The sequence below is a fragment of the Pteropus alecto genome, unplaced genomic scaffold (assembly GCF_000325575.1).
Source record: "Pteropus alecto unplaced genomic scaffold, ASM32557v1 scaffold45, whole genome shotgun sequence".
Lineage (NCBI taxonomy): Eukaryota > Metazoa > Chordata > Mammalia > Chiroptera > Pteropodidae > Pteropus > Pteropus alecto.
Window position 1 is genome coordinate 29,496,532 of NW_006442491.1, and position 18,605 is coordinate 29,515,136.

Here is an 18,605-nt window from a genome sequence, read left to right on the forward strand (position 1 = left end):
CCACTGTGCCTGTGCTCAGACTGACTCCAAGAAGGAAGCAGCAAAGATGACCAAGTCAGCAGTGCTCCTCCCAGGTAATGTCAGCAGGAGGAGTTAGATGCTCCTGAGAGCAGAGGCCCCTCACACTTCCATGGAGACTAGGTGGGTTTTGGCATCAGAACATCCTACCACTTCCTCCTCTATGCCTCGGTCAAGTCTTTTCTCCTGTTTGACCTGATTCCGCACCTGAAATTTGGAGGGGCCCACTCTGCCTCTCAGAGATGCTATGAGGATTAGAGGTGATGAATTTAAGTCACTGGTGAAGCCGGGCATGTGATAGGTGCTCAATAGGAGTTATTCTTTTCCCTCTCTCTGTAGGGTCAGGAGATCTCTGGGCCATGAATAAGAAATCCATGGGTACTAGTATCAGGAGCAAAGGGGATGGCCCATCCCTCATCTCTGGTTTACCTGGGTGATTCTGACATGGTTTGTCATAGAGCCAGAATTAGAACGTAAGTCCTGGTTCCCAGGCCTGAATTCTTTCCTTTCTAGTCCCTTAACCCTTTCTATCAGCGGAGTCCAATTGAGACCCAAACTTGGGCTGCATAAGCCCCAGGAGAAACCCCAGCTGGTTCAGGGAGGAGGTGGAGCTATGAGGAGTGGAGTTCAGAGACTGAAGACATAAATTCTCATTCTAGCCCTGTCCTCGGCTCCCTGTGCAGCTATGGGAAAACTGTCTGACCTGACTGGGCCTCAGTTCCCCTTCTGTGAAATGGAGATCAGGCTTTATCCTTCCTGCCTCACTGGGTGAGGGAGATGCCTTAATGAGATGAAAGAGATGAATCACTTTGGAAAAGAACAGAGTCCTCAACTGAGATGACCAAGTGTCATTATTATGAAGATGTTTGTAATTATTACCATCCTGCCTCTTCCCTCCCTCCCTGTGCTGCCCTGCTGGGCCTGGGAAACCCTCGGCTCACATTTAGCTTCTCAAACATTTATAAAAAATGAGTCCCACCTCCTGCTGCTGCCAGAACTATGCGGAATGCTTTCTATTAAAAATTAAAAACCACTTGTCGAGTCCCCGGGAATGCTCAGATTACACAGGAAACAAGCCCCTTCTCAAGCTCCCCCCTCACCGCCCCCCCCAGCTCCCTCTTTGATCATCACTTATGATGCACTTGCTGGGCTGGCCTCAACCCCACTTCCTCTGCCCAGCCAGGGCAGCCTAATGTAGACGAATGATGCGCAGGAGATGCAGGAAAGTGGCTGCACAAGAGGGGGAGGTCACAGGACAGAGTGGAAGGAGGCAGGTCCAGTGACAAGTGACAGAGAAGGCGGCACAGAAAGATGGGGAAAGAAAGTGGGTCAGAGACAGAAAGACAAGAGACAGAAATTCAGAAAGATGGACAGAGAGAAAGTGGAAAAACAGAGATACCCAGACACACAGGGAGAAATGAAGAAAGAGACAGAGGAATGAGGGTTGGAGAGGCAGAGATAAAGATAGAGATAGAAAGTGGGAAAGAGACAGCGTGACAGACAGAGGTAGAAAAACAGATAAAGTTGGAAAGTAGAGTTATATAGAAACAGAGATAGGTGGAGATACGTATGAAGCAGGAGAGTGGGAGGCAGCAGGAGGGGGAACAAGGAGACCGTGGTCAGGCCCCCTATGTCACAGACGCACTTCTCCAGAGTCTTCAGGGAACTCTGGGACCCCTCCTCTCACTCTTTCTCTGCTCGTGGGTCCCAGCCGTGGACTCGCTCATACAGGCAAGCCTTGAGTCTCTGTGTGGGGATCTAACCCGTCCCCCTGAGAGAGAGGACTTTCCTGCCATCCCAAATTGAGACTCGTACACTCTTCTCTGCACATTTAAAGGGGGCCCTCTGTTAAGTAGTCTGCTCATCTTATTTGTTCGGGCCAACGACATTCTAAGTGTTTGCAATAGTATCCCTCTGCCAGTTACAGAAAGTAAACTTTTTTTTGCTTATAATTCAGTTCCATTCAGTCACCCAACATTTACAGAATACCCACTACGTGCTAGATCCTTGAGGGCAGGATGGTGGCTTTGTCACCTCTGTACCCCCTGCTGTGTGGGCACAGGGCCTGGCAGAGAGAGAGAGTGCACATGTTTGTTGAATGATTTGTTGATGGAAAAGACAAAAATAGACATGGGTACACTCCTCCCTGTCCAGATTGCCTGGGCCGTGGGGTCCTCCTGAGGGCCAGTGTGTGCCTGCTCCTCTCTGACACCTCTCTCCACCAGAAACTTCCTGTCCCGTTCCCCCAATCCTAGGCGGTGAGAGCCAGTGCCGTTGCTAGGCAAGGAGATATTGCACATATAGATCTTCCCGGACTTTAATTAAAAACATCTTTAGAAGTTGTCTCTGCAGAGGCCAGCGATTGATTCCTGGCTTGGGCCCGAGGGCTGCTGAGCTATACTCTCTCCGGCTACAGATGGGACAATCGGAAGCTCCCAGCCTGCTGCTGCTTCTGCCCTCCCCAAATGAGACCCGTGGGGAACACACGTCCTCTTGCCTTCCTCCTTTCCTCTCTGCCACCGTCGTCCCAGCACTGGGTTTAGCGTTCAGACAGTGTGCTCTCCCAATTTTATTTCTCTTGCTCTCTCGAGCCTCGGTTTCCTCAGCTGTAAAATGGGGGTGTCAACACTTAACCCAAGAGAGTTCCTGAGAAGATAAAATGAGATTAGGGGTGTGAAAGTGCTTTGCAAGCTGTGAAGTTTTGTGCAAGCTAAAGAAATGGTTGTGGCTATTTGCCCTGCATGCCAAAACAAGTAGCTCAGGTTCTGGTTGCAGGTTCTGGGTCTGGCTCTCACTCTAGCTCTTCCTCTGGAAACTTAGGCAAGTTATTTCAACTCTCTCTGTATTTATTTCCCCATCGGTAAAATGAGGACAGTAATGCCTGCCTTGCTCATTCTCCAGGATCGTGAGAATAAAGGTAAATAGTTCTGTAAAAGCAGTGTTCACTGATAGCTTTTATTTAGTGAATATCCTAAGAAGTGCGAACTGTACTACAACACTCTCTTCCTATCTGTTAAAGATGCTACTCACAGAGGGGTTGGAATATGTGAGAAAATGACTATGGCAGGGCCCCTGTCCATTTCCCGTCTGTTGAGCCCCAGTCTTACGGCCCAGCAAGGCCAATCCTACGAGTCTGAACCACCACATTCTCCTTCCTTTGCTCACAGCAGATATCGCTAATTGTTTATGGGTTTCTCTTCTGCCGAGCCTGAATGAGAAATCAGACTCCTTCTCCACACAACCCTACAGTCACTGCCGATTGATCAGAGTTGAGGCCAGAGATAAAACTGATCTGCCACCACTTTGGTGTCTTGCTCATCTTTGCATCCCCACATACCTAGCAAAGTGCCCTATGCATGGTAGGCATGAATATATGTTTATCTAATTAAAGCAACTATTTATTTTTCTATCCCCTTGGGACTATATATATATATACACACACACATATAGAAAGTAGGTGCTAATAAATGTTTACTAAGTTGGGTGACTCATCTTTGCAACCCCTACAAAGCCGAGTACACTAGAGGCCTTGTATATAATGGGTGCTAATAAACATTTGTGGATTTAATTCAATTACTTATCTTTACATCCCCTGCAGTGCCCAGAATAAAGTGGTGGCTAATAGATGTGTGATGGATTGAAATTCTCATTTCTGTATCCTCAACAGTGCCAAGTATATCGCCTTATACATAGTTGGCATTAGTAAGTAGAGTTGAAATGGGCACAGGAAATCCCATTTGAAATCCTTTTGCTGTCTGCTGCTCAGGCCGTGACACCCTAGGGAAGGGGTCTGGCCCCCAGGCATCAAGAGATTATCTAGTCCAGCTCTTCTCTATCAGAACTTACTCCCTTGTTGATTTCATCTAGCCTCGAGCTTTAAATTCCCTCTCTGTTGGTGTTGCAGTTCTATCTCCGGCCCCGATCTTACTCCTGACCTTCAGATTCAGAGATCCCACTGTCCCCTTGACAACTGCACTTGAATTTCTAGCAGACATCTCAATCTTAATGTGTCTAATAATGAATTCTTAGTTTTGTGCTGCCAATTTGCTCTTTCTGGAGCATTCCCCATCTCCGCAAAGCAGCTGCATCCACCTAGTTGTTCGGGCCAAAAACTTCAGCATCATCCTTGTCCGATCTCTTCCTCACTCCTCACATTCAATGCCTCACAGACTCTGCTGACTCTGCCTTCAGCACACATCCATAACCCCATATCTTCTCTCTGCATACACCGGTCCAAATCACCATCACCTCTTGCCTATATGATTGTAGCTGTCTTCTCACTGATCTCCCTAATTCCAACCCTGCCCGCTATAGTCTATTTTCAACATGGTGGCCGATAGTCAACCTTGTAAAATATAGATTGGATCATGTCATTCCTCTGCTCCCTGTCTCGCTCAGAGTACAGCCGAAAATCTTTCAAAGTCCGAAGTGCTTCTAGTACGTCTCCCAGTCTCATTGGACACTCTCCTCCTCACTCACTCCTCTCTTCACTCCCACTCAATTGCCTTCTATTCCTCAAACACGACAAATACACGATACCTCAGGATCTTTGCACTTACTGTTCCCTCTGCCTGGAACGTTCTTCCTCCAGCTTCGTGTGGTCCCTGACCCAGCAGCATCGGCATTTGTTAAAAATGAAAAAAAATATTTCTAATATCCCAGACCTACTGGATCACAAACCCCGGGGGAAGGAGGCAGCCATCCGTGTTTCAACAAACCCTCCAGGTAATATGGATGCACAATCAAGTATAAAAACTACTGTTTCATGTTGCTCCTTGGCTCACTCCCTTGGTTCCTTCAGATCTTTGTTCAAACGTGCTCTTATAAAAAGACTCCTCTATCTAAAATAGCAATCCCCCAATATAATTCCCAATTCCCTTATTCTTCACGGCACTTACATCATAGATGTATAATATATTGTTTTGTTTATTTCTTTCCTGTCTCTCTCCCTGCTCTACACATAGGCTTCCCAGGAATCCCCAATGCTCGGAAAGGCGCCTGGCACACAGTAGGCCGTCAGTGAGTATCTGTTGCATGAATGAACACCCGTAATGCTCAGAAGGGAATTTGGGGCCCAGAAACAGGCAGGGACTTGCCCAAGGTCATGAGGGCAGCCAGGCCTCTGGACTGTCAGCTGCAGGACCTGCTTCGCTGAGTTAAGCTCAGCTTGGGTGGTGCCCCTCCTCAGAAGTGTGGCTCCGTGGCTTATCGAGCCCCCCCATCCCCCCCCACCCCCCGCCGCACACTTCCCTTCCCTTTTAAGCCGTGAGTGGTTTAATTTGCGAGTGCTGCTGCCTTTCATGTCCCAAGCTACGTCCCTGCTCCCTCTGATCTCCACGCCGCTTGTCGGCCCCGCCCCCCGTCAGCCCAGATCAGGAGGCTCAGTAATTGTGACTGATTTTCAAAGCCGCCTGGAGTCTCCTCAAGCACCCCGGTGTCGAATTTGCTTCCCCTTCAAAAAGTTGCTCAAATGAAATAAACTAATTTAATTTCTGTGTCCTCCCTCCCCCTCCTGGGTTCCCTGGCTTGTCTGAGTTGACTCCCCCTGCCTGACTTTTTCCTGAGCAGAATGTCGGAGTGAGTGGGCTAAAAGAGGGAGATGAGGCAGGGCTGGAGCTTCTTAGGCTGGTCCTCAAGAAGCTGGAGGCTGGCTCTGTTTCCTACTCTCTAGGCGACCTGGAACCAGGCCTTGCCCTTCTCTCGGTCCCAGGTTCCCTATGTGTGATGCAAAGACAGTTGCCACTCCTGCAGTCTGGGAGCCAAGCTGGCAACTTACCTGGCCACTGACTTCTATGTGACTGTGGGTACATTCTCTCCTCTCTGAGCCTCAGTGTTCCTGTCTGTTCGACGAGGATGCTACCATCAGTTGCGACACCTCTCAGAGTTGAAGTGAGAGTGAAGTGATGGATGAGCCACCATGGCGGGTACGGGGCTGCACCTTCCTCTGGAGCCCTCCTATCCTCACTCATTCTCCAGACCGCAGCAGAGGGAGCTGTCTAAAATGCAAGTCCGCCCACGTCACTTCCTTGCTTAAGCCTTTCCCATGCTCCATGCTTCCCTCAAGTCCTTTGGAAACAGCTCCTGCTTCCTTCTCCAGCCTCCTTTCTGGCCTTTACCACGTGGAAAGGTGCAGGTCAGTTTTAGGTGAAGAGGGACAGGGCCACATCTTCTTAGGCTAGAGTTTGAGTCCAGGAGTAGGGACTGCTGGACCTGGGAAGTCAGGGGCTTGAGCTACCTGTGATCTCTCCACCGAATCTGTACATTACGCTGCCTTTTTCGACATCTCCACTTGGCTGCCTGACAAGTACTTCTAACTTTGCACGTCTGAAACCAAACTCCTGATTTCCCTCCATCCCCCAGATCTGTTCCTCTCATTGCTTCTCCCATCTCAGTAAATGGAAATTCCATCTATTTAATTGCCTGGGTCCAAATCATGATAGTCATCTTTGAATTTTCTTTCTCTCACACCCCATATCCAATCTGTTAGCGAACGCTTTCAGCTCTGCTTTCGCAACATAGCCAAAAGTCGACCTCTTTTCAATATCCTTCCTGGCACCACCTTGTTCCACACCACCATCATTTCTTGTCTAGGTAATTGCAGTATCCTCTTCAATGGATAATTTGCCTCTGCCCTTGCCCGCTGCCCCACCTAAGCTTCACAGAACAGCTAGGGGGTCCTGTTAAAACTAAGTCAGATCATGTCGCTCTTGTGAACAAGCCCCTCCACTGGCTTCCCAGCTTGCTCAGCATAAAAGGCAAACCCCTGACTGTGGTCTACATGGCTGTACCATCTGGGTGGGTGCCTCTCCTCTTCTCCTTGGGGCCTTCGCACATACTGTTCCTTCTGGCTGGAATGCTCTCTCCCGAGGGCCCATGCCCTCACATCCTTCAGGTCTCTGCTTCAATGTCATCTCCTCAGAGAAGACGTCTCAGACTAATTATCTGTTTATTTTCCCACTGCCTATCTTCCTCGGCCAGAATGTACTCTCCATGAGAGCAGGGAGGCTCGTCTGCTTTTTAAAATTTTTTACTTATTTTTATTTTTATTTTTCAGATGAGACAACCCTTGGTTGACCTCACAGATTGCAAGGACTTCGTCAGCTTACAAGCCCTTATTTAAAAATTTTTTTATGCCTACAGCACCTGGTCTTCCTAGGTGGTCTCCCATCCAAGTACTAACCAGGCCCGACCCTGCTTAGCTTCCGAGATCAGACGAGATCGGGCTTGTTCAGGGTGGCATGTCCGTAGACTTGTCTGCCTTTTCATTGTTGTGTTTCCAGTGCCTAGCATATAGTAGGTCCTCATACATATTGGTTAAATGAATGAATGAATGAATATACTTAAATAGACACGTTGTCACATGCGTGCACAGGTCTTAAAGAGTTGTTCGGCTATCCATGCACGCGCATATCCGCACATGAATATGTGAATGCATACACACACGAGACATGCACACGGACCTGTGTGTGTGTGTATGTGTGTGTGTGTGTGTGTGTGCGTGCGCACGCGCACCAGCCAGCACTCACATCCGTACCTCACTGTTCCCTGTCCTCTCACCATCCCTTTGTGCCCACCATTTTCTCTGGTCTCCTTCCTCCTCTTCCATTACTGGCTGCCTGCTCGTTACCCACCAATCTGCCAGATTTAGCCCAGTCTGGGAAAGATGGAGTTGACTGTGCCCTCCCCTAAGAACACAAATACCCCCGGCCTCTGGCATACAACCGTGGAGCTGAAAGGCCCAGAGAGAGGCAGCACCAATCCCTTGGCCTCAGTGCGTCAGTGATGGAACATGGTCTAGGACCTAGGGTCTTTGCTCCCTGTCCAGCTTGGCTTACAGGTGCTTCGGTTAATACGGTGGGGAAGGAGATGGCAGCTGCTGGCTATGTCCCTCACTCCATGACTGCAGCTTCTACCAGAAGCCCCAGGCTAATGGAGCCTTGATGGTCAGCCAGCTGTCTGGGGCCTCACAGAGGGAGAGGGCAGATTCATTTGACCTTTGGCTCCAGTTCCCCTGCTGGGCAAATGTGAGTTTCTGAGTGTGACCATGTCTGAGGTCTTCTTGCAGATGGGCATTTTGATGCGTGTGCTCCCTTTTCCATATGTACCCAGTGTATGCCCAGTGTCTCTGGGTGTATGCAGCTATGCCCAAATATATGCAACTGAATCTGTGTCTGGGAGCTCAGCCATCTCTGTGAACCTGCGTCCCCAGGTGGCTGGGTCTGTGTTTTGGGGCTTAATGCAGGCAATGAATGAAGCTGTCTGAATGTTGTTGCACCTGGCTGTGGCCAGACCTGTCTGCAGCTATACTCTGGTGGAGCTCAGCCCCAGAAGGGTCATGTCTGGTATGGCTTTTGCCTGTGTCTACGTACGTGGCTATGTCTGTGTATAAACTCCATCTGTGTGATGCGCTGTTTCCTGGGTGGGGTTACATGTGTCTATGTTGGGTGTGAGGCTGTGTCCGGTTGTGTGGTTGGGTCTTGTTTCAGCTTGTTTCTGGTTATAGGTGTACCCATGTTCAGTTATGCCTGCATCTGTGTGGGGACGGTGGCCAAGGGCTGTGCTGTGTCTGTGTGGAGTTGAACTCTGGTGAAGGGTTGTGTCAAGGCAGACATCTGTGCCTGTGTGCGTGACGGTCCTGGATGTTGTCTGTGCATGGTAGTGCCTGAGTGGGTCCGTGTATCAGAGGACAGCTGAGCTGGTATGTGGGGCTGGGCCTGTGTGTGTGTGACTGTGTGTGGGTCTAAGATCAGGTTCAAATGGTCTCTGTGTCCACATGTAGACTCATGTTCATGTGAGGACTGTGTCCACATATATGCCTGAGGTCACGTGTGTGCCTCTGTCTGGGTGTGCAGCTGTGACTGTGCCCAGGATTATGCATGAGCCTGTGTAGGCCCCTGGGCTCATGTCTGTACTCTCTACCCTGGAGCAGCAGCTCCTGTCTCTCCCATCCCTCCCCAGGGTATCAGCCGCTCCCCGCAGAGCAGGCTCCTACTCAGAATCTGGCAGCTTTCCTTCCCCCTTCCCCTCCCCCAGCTCCGCACCCTGAAGCCTGCAGCCCACCTGTGGGCGAGAGCTCAGCCACGCTGCCGATGTAGGGTCCATGCAGGAAGCGGGGCTCGCTGTCGTTGATGTCCTGCACCTTGATGATGAACTCCGACTCAGGCTCCAGCAGGCGGTTGGTGGCTCGGTCCCGAGCTTGGGCCCGCAGCGTGTAGAAGGTTTTCTGCTCACGGTCCAGGCGTTCCATGGCGTGGATGTCCCCTGTCAGCTCATCGATCAAGAAGATGGTCCCAGCGCCCTCGCCCGAGATGGTGTATTTGATGGCTCCGTCACCCTCGTCTGAGTCTGAGTGGATCTGGAGAGGCAGGGAGGAAGGCAGGGTGGAGGTTGGGGAGGAAACTCGTCTCAGCCTCCCAGCTTAAGTCCCATGGGAGGCCTCTTCCCAAGCTTGTCTCTTCTTCAACCTATCCATTCTTTAGTGAAAACACTGGGGCCGAGGAAGCCATGCCTCACCCCAGTCTGGGCCTCGCTGTAGGAACCAGAGTACTTTGCCAGCTCTCCCTCCTCCAGCCTTGCCCTTATAATCCACCTTCTCCTCTGCAACCAGAGCTAGCAGCCTCAGAGGCAGATCTGAATAGGTCCTCCCCTGCATGCAAGTCTTCCACTGCTCCCCATTGCCTTTACAATGAAGTTCAGAGCCTCCTCCGCACCCATCTGCTCTGGCTTTGAGCACCCTGTCCTTATTTCTCTGCCTACTGAAACTCTACTCACCCTGCAAAGGTTCTGTTTAAATGCCACCTCTTCCCCAAAGCTTTTCCAGATCCCCACTCTCATTCCCCTCCAAGATCTTTTCAGTACATCGAGCCATCATTATCGTGTTCAGATTGTAGGATGGCTTAGCCAGTGCTTCTCAAACCTTCTGTGCAAGCAAATCACCTGAGGATCTTGTTAAAATGCAGATTCTGACTCAGTAGGTCTGGGATGGGGCCTCAGAGTTTGCATTTCTAACAAGGTTCCAAGCTGCTGTCCAATCTCCCTGGGCTCTGAGCCCTCACAGGTCACTATTCATCTAGCTCTCTGGAGAGCCAGCCTCAGGGCTTGGCACATGGTAGGGACAGGGCACGAATGGAGGGAGGATGAAAGGGAACACAAATTAAAGGAGCACTTACTATGTGCCAGGCACTGTGCTAAGCAATTTACATACTTATTTAGTTCAGGGTTCTTTAAAACAAAACCCTACTAGAGTAATTTTGCGATCCTCATTTCACAGATTCTCCCCCCACACAGACCTTTTTCCTACTGAGGATCAGAGAAGTGGGATGATTTGCTCAAGGTCAGACCACTGCGAGAGCTGGCCTGGTCCACAGCCTGGGCTTTCTCTCTCCATCCTCAAGCCTCCTAGGAGATGTCCAGGGGGAGGAAGAGGCATTATAGCCTGGCCTTGGCTGCAGCATCATTTTCCTGTGTGTCTCTGCACAAGTCACTGCGCCTCCCTGAGTCTCAATCACGTCCTTTGTAACATGTGGATCATAACAGCACCTTCCTCCTAGAGGTGTTGGGGGTTAATTCAGTTAAAGTCCACATAAGGCCCTTAGCACCTGCCTAGTACCATGTGACACTTACAATATTAACAGCCAGCATGGCAGGGGCACAGTCCACAAAGTGGTACCACGGCAGGGCCCCACTGGGCCACTTAGGAACGCGGTGCTTGCTGGATCACGGAGAGGTCCGAGGGGCTGAGGGAGCGGGGGGTGATGGAGAGGAGAGGGACTATCTACCGCTGGTAGTGAACTCTCTCGATAACCGGCACGACTACACCAGTATGTACGAGCTGAAAATCAACCCTGCCTAAGACATAATAAGTGTCCAATAAATGGTAGCCATTGTGATTATTATATTATTACTAACTGTTGGCTACATATAACTGGGATTTACTCCAGGCACTGTTAGGCTCCAGATCCTAGGCTGTTTTCACTGAATGGAGATCTGTTGGGCAAGAAACCAGCAGACTGTTCTCCCAAACGGAAACGCTTAAGTCCTTATCTTCCAATGCTTAAATCTCCAAGGCAGCTCTAAACAGAGGAAAATGCACCTGATGAAGCCGGTGACCTTGGGCAAGTCCCTGCCTCTCTCCAAGCTTCTGCAGAGATGGACTGTGAAAGAGAGAATCCCCAAGTTCCTTTTCGGGCCAGGACACCGTGTCCCCCAGGCCACTCAGCAGGATAACAAGTGCCAATGAAGTCGTCATGAAGGGGGACGAAAGCCCACCCCTTGCCACGCAGGAGGAGCCTGGGTATAAATTCTGCTGGTGGAACTTTGTGTCTGAAAGGTGGATTATAGAAGTGCCATTTGGAAGATTGAATGGCCCATAAACATTTTCATATTTCATTAGCCGATTAATGGGCATCTCTCTCTTTTTGGCGAGTCTGCTGATTCTCAGCAGAAATTGCGGGGAGTAAATGGAGGCGTCTGGTGGAACCTTTCCGGGTCCCCGTCCTGTTATAGATTGCCCCAATTAATGCTTGTCCTGGGCTTCACCAAGAAGCCTTCTTCCTGTCCAGTTACTGTTAATAGATTTCTCATAAGTGGCTGGATTGTAAAAACCTCATAACTCAGTTTAATGCCCCCAATAAAATTATCTCAGGACGGCAGCCCTGAATCATTGGCAGCAATGGGGATGAGGAGACCTGTCTCTTCTGTTTGCTGTTTATGCTTTTCTTCCACCTCTGCCCAGGGGACATGGCAATAGGAGAGGGTAGACTTGTTCCCTCTGAAGGTGCCGCCACCCTCCTCCTAATCATACCTGGCATCTGCTTACTCAATCAGCAAAGGTCTCTGAGCAGTGTGCAAAATACAGGCATACCTTGGGGATATTGCAGGTTTGGTTCCAGACACTGGAATAAAGTATCGCAATAAAGCGAGTCATAATCTTTTTGCTGGTGGAGGGTCCTGCCTTCAATTTATAAAAATGCAACATCTGTGAAGTGCAGTAAAGCAAAGTGCAATAAAACGAGGTCTGCCTGAAGATACCATTTGGTGAGCTGCTTAACAGATATATCTTATGAGTCTCCATCACTGCCACATGGAACATTAATATGCTTCCCATGTCTCAGATGAGAAAACTGAGGCACAGAGAAGGGAAGTCATTTGCTTTGTCACACAGCTAAGTTTAGGAAGCCACCTCCTGATCCCATGACTCGACGAAGGTTGTAACCATGGGCTTATTGATTTTTACTTTTCTGAGCCCATTTTCCTATCTGAGAAATCAGATTGAGCCCCACTTGGCACAGATGTGGTGAAGGTTAAATGAGAACATATTCGTAATGACTTAAACGCTGTCTAAATGGTTGTTTCTTCCCTTTCTTGTCTCCTGGGTCTCCCTCATGTCGCTGAAGCCATTGACATCTTAACTCAGACCCCGGATAGGGATCACTTAAGAGTGAGGAGTGGGGAGGAGGAATTGGAACCCAGAGGTGATGTCATTGATGTTTTTCCATGAAGAATGACACGGGATACACAATGGGGCTCAGTGGCTGCCTCTGGACACTGCAGAGACAGACAGGGCCGATTGGCCTGGGGCTGAGCTAATTGCTGCGGATTTGGGGCGGGGCTGCCTGCCCTGTCTGCTGGCCTCTGGCTCCTAGTGGAGAGGAACTGCCTGTGGCTCTACCCTGGGAGGACATTTCTCAAGACTCACAGCTGTGAGTGGAAGATGGTGCTCTCATTTATTGAGCAACTATTATGTGTCAGACATGGGTTGCAGGCCTCTGCAGAAATCTAATTTAATTTTGTGGCCTACATAAATATGTCCCCATCTCTTAGGTGAAGAGACTGAGATTGGCCCAGTTTTAGACTCCCATGCACAGGTTGGTCCCTTTGCAGCCTTTGGGAATCTGGGGAGAGACGGGGACACCAGTGTTTTGTTGTTTTTTTTTTTTGCCCTGTACTCAGCAGGCCACAGTCATGGAAGGCCTCTTCAGTTTGAGCCTCTGTTTCAGCATTTGGAAAAAGACTTCGAATCAGGAAAGGTAGCAGACTTTCACTTTGGGAATGGCTGGGCGACAGCTTCAGCTTTGTCACCGACCTGTTGCATAGCCCTGGGCAAGAGGCAATCTTTTCCTGAGCCTCAGTTTTATCTGTAGACCGGGCTGATATTATTTTCGCAGGGATTCCATTGTAAGGTAACATGTGGAAGCTCTTGGCACATAGTAGGTACTCAATGCAGATTCATTCCCTCTCCCTTTCTCACTCTTGTCTCAGGAGGATTTGGGGACATCCTGAACCATTGGAGATACAGGGGCCAGCATCCAATACCTGCGTGGAGACTTTTAAACTCAGCTTGTTTCCTCCTTTGGGGAGCCCTCTCGGAGGTCCTCCCACTTGGTTGAAGAGTCCTCACTCTGTTCTGTCCCCCTGCCCCATTCACACTCCCTGTAGCACCCCATTGTTGTACCTCCGTCTCCCCGGCTGTCATGGGCTGCAGGGGCATGGACTAACTTTGATTACTCTCTTTCTGAACTCCCCATGCCTGGCACACACTAGTGCCCTGACAATGCCTGCACAGAAAATACAGGAAGTTCAAGGTGTGTGTCTGTGTGTGCATGCACGTGAGAGTGTAAGATTTTGAGCTCCTTGAGGGCCAAGCATATGGCTTTGTTTCTATCTCCCCAATACCCAGCAGAGGGGACAGGACCAAACATATTGAATAAATGAATAATGAAATGCACAGCTGTCATTAGAATTCCCCAACTGTCTTCTGGGACTTCTGGAGGATCAGTCACTCTGAGAAACACCAGGTACACAGGAGCCAGACTAGGGAGGAGAGTCCACGGGGCACACTTCCAAACCCTTCACCGTGACCTCACTGATATCTCATACTGATCTTGGGAATCAGAGATTATTCTCTCCCCGTTGTGCAGACTGGCAAACTGAGGCTCAGAGAGGGCCCATATCCTACCCAAAGTCCACAGCTAACAAGAGGCAGTCTGACTCTACATCCTGGGTTCTTTCTTTCCACTGCATCAAGTGTGGACAGCCCTGGGGGGAGACTGGCCCTCCCCAGACTCCAGCCTTGGATCACAAACAACATGAAAAACACCAGAGTGAGGGCTTCTCATCCCGGGGTGGGGGGATAGAGGTGGGGCTGAAAAACGGTATTTATAAGGCCATTAATTACTTCCTCCTAATTAAATCAAAGTTAAATGCAAGCAGAGGTACGTTTTCCTTATTAAAGACAATTAAACGGACAGTGCAGCTACGCAAATAAAACGAGTCCAGGATTTAAACGGAAAGCAAATCAAATAAAAAGCCTCCCCCGGAATAAGGGGTCTGTTCATGCCTATGCTACTCGTAAACCAGTTCATCAATTTTCTTTAAATATTAGCAACTTAATTAAATCTGCTCTCCTCCCCCCTTTAATCCTGCCGTATATCTAAAATAGATCTCACCGCCCACAGGAGTTGGTCATAAGTGCTGACCCCATAATTCTAGCTTTTTTTTAAAAAAAAATTAAGAATCCTACAAAATCCACAATCCAACTGACAGAAGCCTCGGGGGAAATTACAGTTTGGAAAAAAGATTAGTCCAAGTACCCCTGTCGTATGAAAATTTTGGGAGGTTGCTTTGAGGGTGGGACTCACGAGAAGGTGAGGGGAAGAGGTGGGCTGGGCTGTAGAAGGAGACAGGACAGCAGGGGAGCTGCCGGTGCGGGGGCCTTGGTGACAACTGCGGGGGCCCAGCGGTTCCTTCGGGTGCTGACAGGAGCCTGGCAGTGAGTGATGGAGGAGGCGGTTGTAAAATAGGTTACGTTGGGGCTGGGGTTCACTCTGCAATGGTGCTGTTGCTAAGCTACCTTTGGAATTTGACAAGGACAGATGCTCCCAGCGGCTCCCTGGGGCAGGGGACCAGGAAGCAGTGAATTAACCGAAACCATGGAGAAGTCCTTTCTCCCTGAAGAGTGAGAGGCAGCATGGTGTGAGCGCATGTGTGTGCATGTGTGTGTGTGTGTGTGTACATACAGCCACTTGTACAAATGTGGAACTCAGCTGGAAATGAGGACAGGTGGTTTTTAAAAGCCCAAGCTCATATTCTGAGTGAGGGGTGGGCTAGTCCACTTGTACAAGTGTGGAACTCAGCTGGAAATGGGGACAGGTGGTTTTTAAAGGCCCAAGCTCATATTCTGAGTGAGGGGTGGGCTAGTGACCACCTGCGCCCACTTCGTGGTGAGAAACTAGGGTTGCCAAGAGGCTTTCAGGATTTGGGGCAGGGTTTGTAGTGTCCATGTAGATGGTATTCTTAAGGTGGTGGAAATGTCAGGTGAGACCTATGGTAATAAAAGTTAATACTTACTGAGCATATGGCAAGCGCCAGGCGCTCTTCACTCTTCTAGGTTCTTGACATATGCTAACAACTCATTGAATCCTCATCGCAATCCTTTCAGGAGGTCCTAGTAACAGCCTCGCTCAACGGATAAGGAAACTGAGGCACAGAGATGTTAAATCACGTGCCCGAAGTCGGAGATAACAAGGAGCCGAGCTGGGATTTGAGTCCTGGCAGTGTGGCTCCAGTTGGCCCCCACACTGTACCACCTTTCATAAGAAAGTGTGCTTTGGGCAACTGTGTGCAAAGAAATGGAAATTTCCTTCTCTTTCCTCACTGCGGGAAGTGCTTTTCTGGAGGTGGCCTTGAGAAGAGAGAAGGGGCTCTGTGTGAAGATGATGGAGGAGGAGGATGGCATAGTCATGACAGCAGCTGGAATGCTGGGAGAGGCCTTTGTGAAATGAAGGAAGACCCCTAGGCACAATGCCTGGCTCATAGCAGACGCTTAATACAGGACAATTAAATTGCACTGGGCTGGGAGCTGGTGCCAGGAGATCTGGTCTCTTGAGTTGGTTCTGTCGCCATGTTGCTGTGTGGTCTTGGCATGATGTTCTCTGCCTCTGGCCTCAGTTTCCCTATCTTATAATGAAGGGACTTACTAACGACCTCCTATTGCTGACAGATTTGGTTCTAGGAGATGGGATGGGGTTTGGCTCACGCTGCCAAGGTGGTAACGACTGGGCAGATGCAGGTGACGGTGGTGAATCAGTGGTTTCTCTCATCTTTTCAGGTGTGGGTGGCTGGGGAGGCCAGCTGCCGAGGTTCCTGAGACCACCACGGCTGACAGGCAGATGTATCAGAGTCCTTCCCTGTCCGTCTGGGGTTTTCCTGGACCAAAATCCTTCTCCCAGGCCTGGAGGTCTCAGATATTTGGTGAATCAGGCTGCAACTGGCCTCCAGCACACACAGGTTTGAATCCAGGCCAAGCGACGTGGCCACTCCATAACTTAGCCCTCTCTGAACCTCAGTTTCCTCGCCTACAAAAGGGAACAATGATGTCTACCTTGCAGTGTAAGAGTTAAATCCTTCATATGGGAATAATGAGAAAACCACAATAAACAAACAACCAGACCGCAGGTGGAACACTTTTATGTGCTGGTTTTTTTCTTTAATCCTTTCAACAACCCTAGGAAGCGGGCTTTCTCAGTCCCACTTTTATAGATGAAGAGACTGAAGTCCAGAGAGGTGAAGTGACTTCCTTAATGCAACACGGTTCATGGGCTGGCAGAACCAGGACTCCAACTCAGTTGCTTCTGGTTCCAAAGCCTGCACCCTTAAATACCTCACCGTTAGCTATTGTCTAGCTGACACTGGTTCCTCCTTCCTCATCCCCTGACCCCATTCTACCAGCCCCACCATCTCACGGCCCTGGCTGGGAGTCAGGAGTCCTAGGTTCTGCCACCAGTTTTCGGGGTGACCTTGAGTAAGCATATGAACCACTCTGAGCTCTGCCAAATTCTTACTTTGTTCAGATGTGGGGTTCAACTTCAGCCACATGCATGGAGAAGAAAGTAGCCAATGACCAGGGATTACTGCGTCTAGGCAAGAGAAAATCTGGGTCTCCTGCAAGGCAAACCTAGAGGTTTATGTCAAGGCTTTCCTCCCTTCCTGGCTGACGGTCCTTTTCCCCGAGCCTCTGAACTGAGCAGCTTGGTCAGCCTCCCGATCTCAGACGCATTTAAGCACACAGGAAACTCCAGAGTTGGTCTCCCTCCATCTCTGCTGACCAAAACTTCCTGGAAAGCTGACTGGCTTTAGCAGAAGCCAGAGAACTATCCCTGGGCACCACCCTGCTTTTCATGACCAACAAGCAACTCTCCATCTCAACACCTCAACTGCTGACACAAGCCTCCAAATTAGCCAGGCTCTGCCGGGTCTCCAAGTCTTTGCCTAGGCTACGTCCTCTTTCCCATCAGGCTGATGAACTCCTACTCGTACGTCAAAACGCCGCTCAGATCTCTTCTCCTCTACGAAGCCAGTCAACAGATACTATTTATTGAATGCCTACTCAGTGCCAGGTGCTGCTCTGTGAAGTTTTTTACATACCAGAGTGTCTCTGCCACTTTGGGGAGCCCCCAAATGGCAGAGGCTGGATCTTACTTGCCTCTGCCTCTCCAGCATCATACCGCTGAGGAGTTCAGGGATTGAATGTGTGAACAAAAGACCTTCTCAGCCCCTTATATGCCTAAGGCACAAATCTTCAGCCATATTAACCAGCATTTACTCCGAGAGTTTGAAAAAGCAGCTTTCATTCATTCATTCATTTAATGAACAATTTGTGAGCAATATCTGCATTAGGCACTGGGGGTTTAATGGTGAGTGAAACAAACACAGTCTAATAGGAAAGACACATTAATTGCAAAATCAAACAAACGCATGCATAATTAAGTGTTATGAAGGGAAGATACGGGATGTTGGAAGGCATGTAACAGGGAGGGATGGCCACACGCAGCGACCTTTCCTAGCCTGGTGTGGTCAGGATGGCTTCTCTGGGGAAGTGGCATTTGAGTGGACCTGAGTGTCAGTATAAAGTAATCAGTAGAAGGAACAGGACAGAGCAGTTCAGGGGGGAGGAAACAACTTAGGCAAAGAGGAGGTGGCAGCAATGCATGGGGCATTGAAGACACAGTCAGAGGGCACCCCTGGGCTCTGTGGCTGAAACTCTGAGAGTGGGGAGCCGGGTCTTTGTGGGCAGTGGGATGGAACTTGAGCTTGACCCAAAGTGCATGGAAAGCTATTGAAGAATTTTAAGCAGAGTGGGGAGAGTATGTGTGGGACACGATCATATTTGCAAACCTGTTTCCACATTCTAGATGCCTCTAGCTACAAGACGACTGGATTTATCTACTAGCAGTCTCTGCTCCAAGATGCAAAAGGGAGAGGGGCTGGAGAACAGCCTGGGGCAGGACGGGGAGTGGAGCTCAGGACCCTGGTGTCTGCCCCAAGCCAGGGACAGCAGGGAGGAGGCACCAGAGACTGGGATTTACGAGGTTAGGGGATCTGGGACCCTTGCGCCTACCAGGGGGTGTCTCTCGGGTTCTGGGCGCGGGATGGCGGGTGCAGGGCCCCACTTTACCTTGCCCACGTACAGGGGCTCGGTGCCCGTGTACTCCTCCACCACGAAGAACTGGTTCCACACCCAGCCGCGCTTGACGCGGCCCATGCCCAGCGTGCCGTCCTGCTGCGCGCCGGGCGCCGGCGTCGGGGTG

General features: G+C 49.9%; 1 protein-coding gene and 1 non-coding gene across 2 annotated transcripts in view; both read right to left on the bottom strand.

Annotated features, from left to right (window-relative positions):
• The window catches only part of CDH22 (cadherin 22), a gene marked incomplete at its 5' end in the record, with an annotated part of 69,121 nt that extends 50,520 nt beyond the window's left edge, over positions 1–18,601 (bottom strand). The window contains 2 exons of the mRNA XM_006922078.1: positions 9,079–9,373; positions 18,473–18,601. Of these exons, the coding sequence (XP_006922140.1) occupies positions 9,079–9,373; positions 18,473–18,601 (424 nt within the window). The remainder of the gene's footprint in view (positions 1–9,078; positions 9,374–18,472) is intronic.
• On the bottom strand, positions 7,150–7,268 carry LOC112471136. Its single transcript, XR_003043218.1, has one exon. It is a non-coding gene; the product is annotated as a 5S ribosomal RNA (ribosomal RNA).
• Positions 18,602–18,605: the final 4 nt, after the last annotated feature.